We start from the raw sequence: 2093 nt of genomic DNA, 5'->3' as shown, positions 1-2093 counted from the left end.
CTGAGGGAAAAATCATAAACTTTTATTTTTGATCAATTTTATAATGTCTTACAACACAAGTGTCAACACACATATATATTTATATATACATACATACATATATATATATACACACAGTACATACACATATATTTATATATATATACACATATGTATATATATATACACATTTTTATGTATATATACACACATATATATGCATACATACATATTTTTATATATACATACATACATATATACACATACTTATATATATATATACACACATATTTATATATACAGTATATACATACACATATATATATGACAAAGCTTAACCTATTGCTACTATAACAATCTACAAGGTTAAAATAGTTGTCTTCTCAGTCTTCCCCTCCATGTAGCTGCTGTCTTTTGTATTCCAAGTTATCACGACATATATGTATTGTTGCATTTGAAACAATTGTATTGTTGATAATAGAGGTCATTATTGTTATTTTTCATTATCAATGGTACTATTTCTATTAGTATTAGTATTGATCCATTTGTAGTGTAATCATGTTCATTGTCATTTCTGACTTGTTAATATTTACTTCACTAACTGCTTCTTTCTTAGCACTTTTACTTTCATATTTGTACATATCCTATTTTGCTGATGCTTGTCTTTTGCCCCGCTATTCCCCAAATATATACAGAAATACATGTATATATACATTTACATAAATATATATATTAATTAATATTTATATTAGGAGTGTTGTTGATGTAGATGATCTATATCTATATCTAGATTGACTTTAGAAAGAGAAGTGTTGGATACTTCTCTTGTTGTATTTGACTTTATTCAATGTTTATTCAGCAAAACCAGTTTTATTTTCATAAACAAACATTTATCAGAGCTATTTCATGGAGGAATGTGGTTCACCATAGAACTGTCACCAATCTTATTAAATAGTATTGATTTTCAATAGCTCATAAAAATACCAACAATTATAGAGAGATATAAAACACTCATTGATGAGAAGCTACACAAATATGTCCTACATGGCCACAGGGGGGCGCCACAATGGTGGTCTCACCGTCTTCTCGTCGTTCTCGAAGGCCTCGCGGGCCTCCTCGTAGGTGCACACCTCCTCTCTGCACTCCCTCTGGATGTTGCCCTGCTTCATCTCCTCCAGCAGGAAGTTGGCCCTGCGCAGCCGCCGCAGCACCGAGTGGGCCGCCTCCGCCGGCAGGAACACTGGAGGGGGGAGAAGATTGAGCAATTTGAGTGTGAAAAGAGGCCAGGACAAAAAAAAACATGGAAGAAAGACGTTTTTGTGGGACGAGAAGTGAAGCTCTCAGGACAAAAAGAGGAAGAGGCGGCACAAAGTAAAAGCTGCTTTAATGTTGGCAAACTTTCAGAAGAGGAAAGAAAGCTGCAATGTTTGATGAAGAAGAAGTGACATCATGTGACAACTCACACTGGGAGGGAAGTGCATGAAAACACACAAGAAGAGCAAGAATAAACAAACACCCTATTTTCTGGACCATAGGGCGCACCGGATTATAAGGCGCACTGCCGATGAGCGGGTCTAGTCAGGTCTGTTTACATATATACCGGATTATAAGGTGCATTAAAGGGGTCATATTATTATTAGAGATGTCCGATAATGGCTCTTTTGCCGATATCCAATATTGTCCAACTCTTAATTACCGATTCCGATATCAACCAATACTGATATATACAGTCATGGAATTAACAAATTTTTATGCCTCATTTTATTGTGATGCCCCGCTGGACGCATTAAACAATGTAACAAGGTTTTTTCAAAATAAATCAACTCAAGTTATGGAAAAAAAATGCCAACATGGCACTGCCATATTTTTTTTTATTTTGTTTTTTAACATGCCTCAAAACAGCAGCTTGGAATTTGGGACATGCTCTCCCTGAGGGGGTAGCAGGGGGGTGTATATTGTAGCGTCCGGGAAGAGTTAGTGCTGCAAGGGGTTCTGGGTATTTGTTGTGTTGTGTTTATGTTGTGTTACGGTGCGGATGTTCTCCCGAAATGTGTTTTGTCATTCTTGTTTGGTGTGGGTTCACAGTGTGGCGCATATTTGTAACAGTGTTAAAG

At 36.0% G+C, this 2093-nt stretch overlaps 1 protein-coding gene across 5 annotated transcripts in view; it reads right to left on the bottom strand.

Moving 5' to 3' along the window:
- Positions 1 to 2093, bottom strand: part of prrg1 (proline rich Gla (G-carboxyglutamic acid) 1) — a 113019-nt gene that overhangs the window by 2931 nt on the left and 107995 nt on the right. For all 5 annotated transcript variants that reach the window (XR_009822012.1, XM_062027813.1, XM_062027814.1 and 2 more), the window contains exon 3: positions 1059 to 1219. Coding sequence is in view for 4 of the 5 variants with exons in the window: in XM_062027813.1 (XP_061883797.1) it covers positions 1059 to 1219 (161 nt within the window). In the remaining variant the exon portion in view is untranslated. The remainder of the gene's footprint in view (positions 1 to 1058; positions 1220 to 2093) is intronic.

This window comes from Entelurus aequoreus, linkage group LG19, assembly GCF_033978785.1.
Source record: "Entelurus aequoreus isolate RoL-2023_Sb linkage group LG19, RoL_Eaeq_v1.1, whole genome shotgun sequence".
In the NCBI taxonomy this organism is placed as follows: Eukaryota; Metazoa; Chordata; class Actinopteri; order Syngnathiformes; family Syngnathidae; genus Entelurus; species Entelurus aequoreus.
The sequence above is the reverse complement of the archived record's forward strand: the minus strand, read 5'-3'. Positions and strand labels throughout refer to the sequence as shown.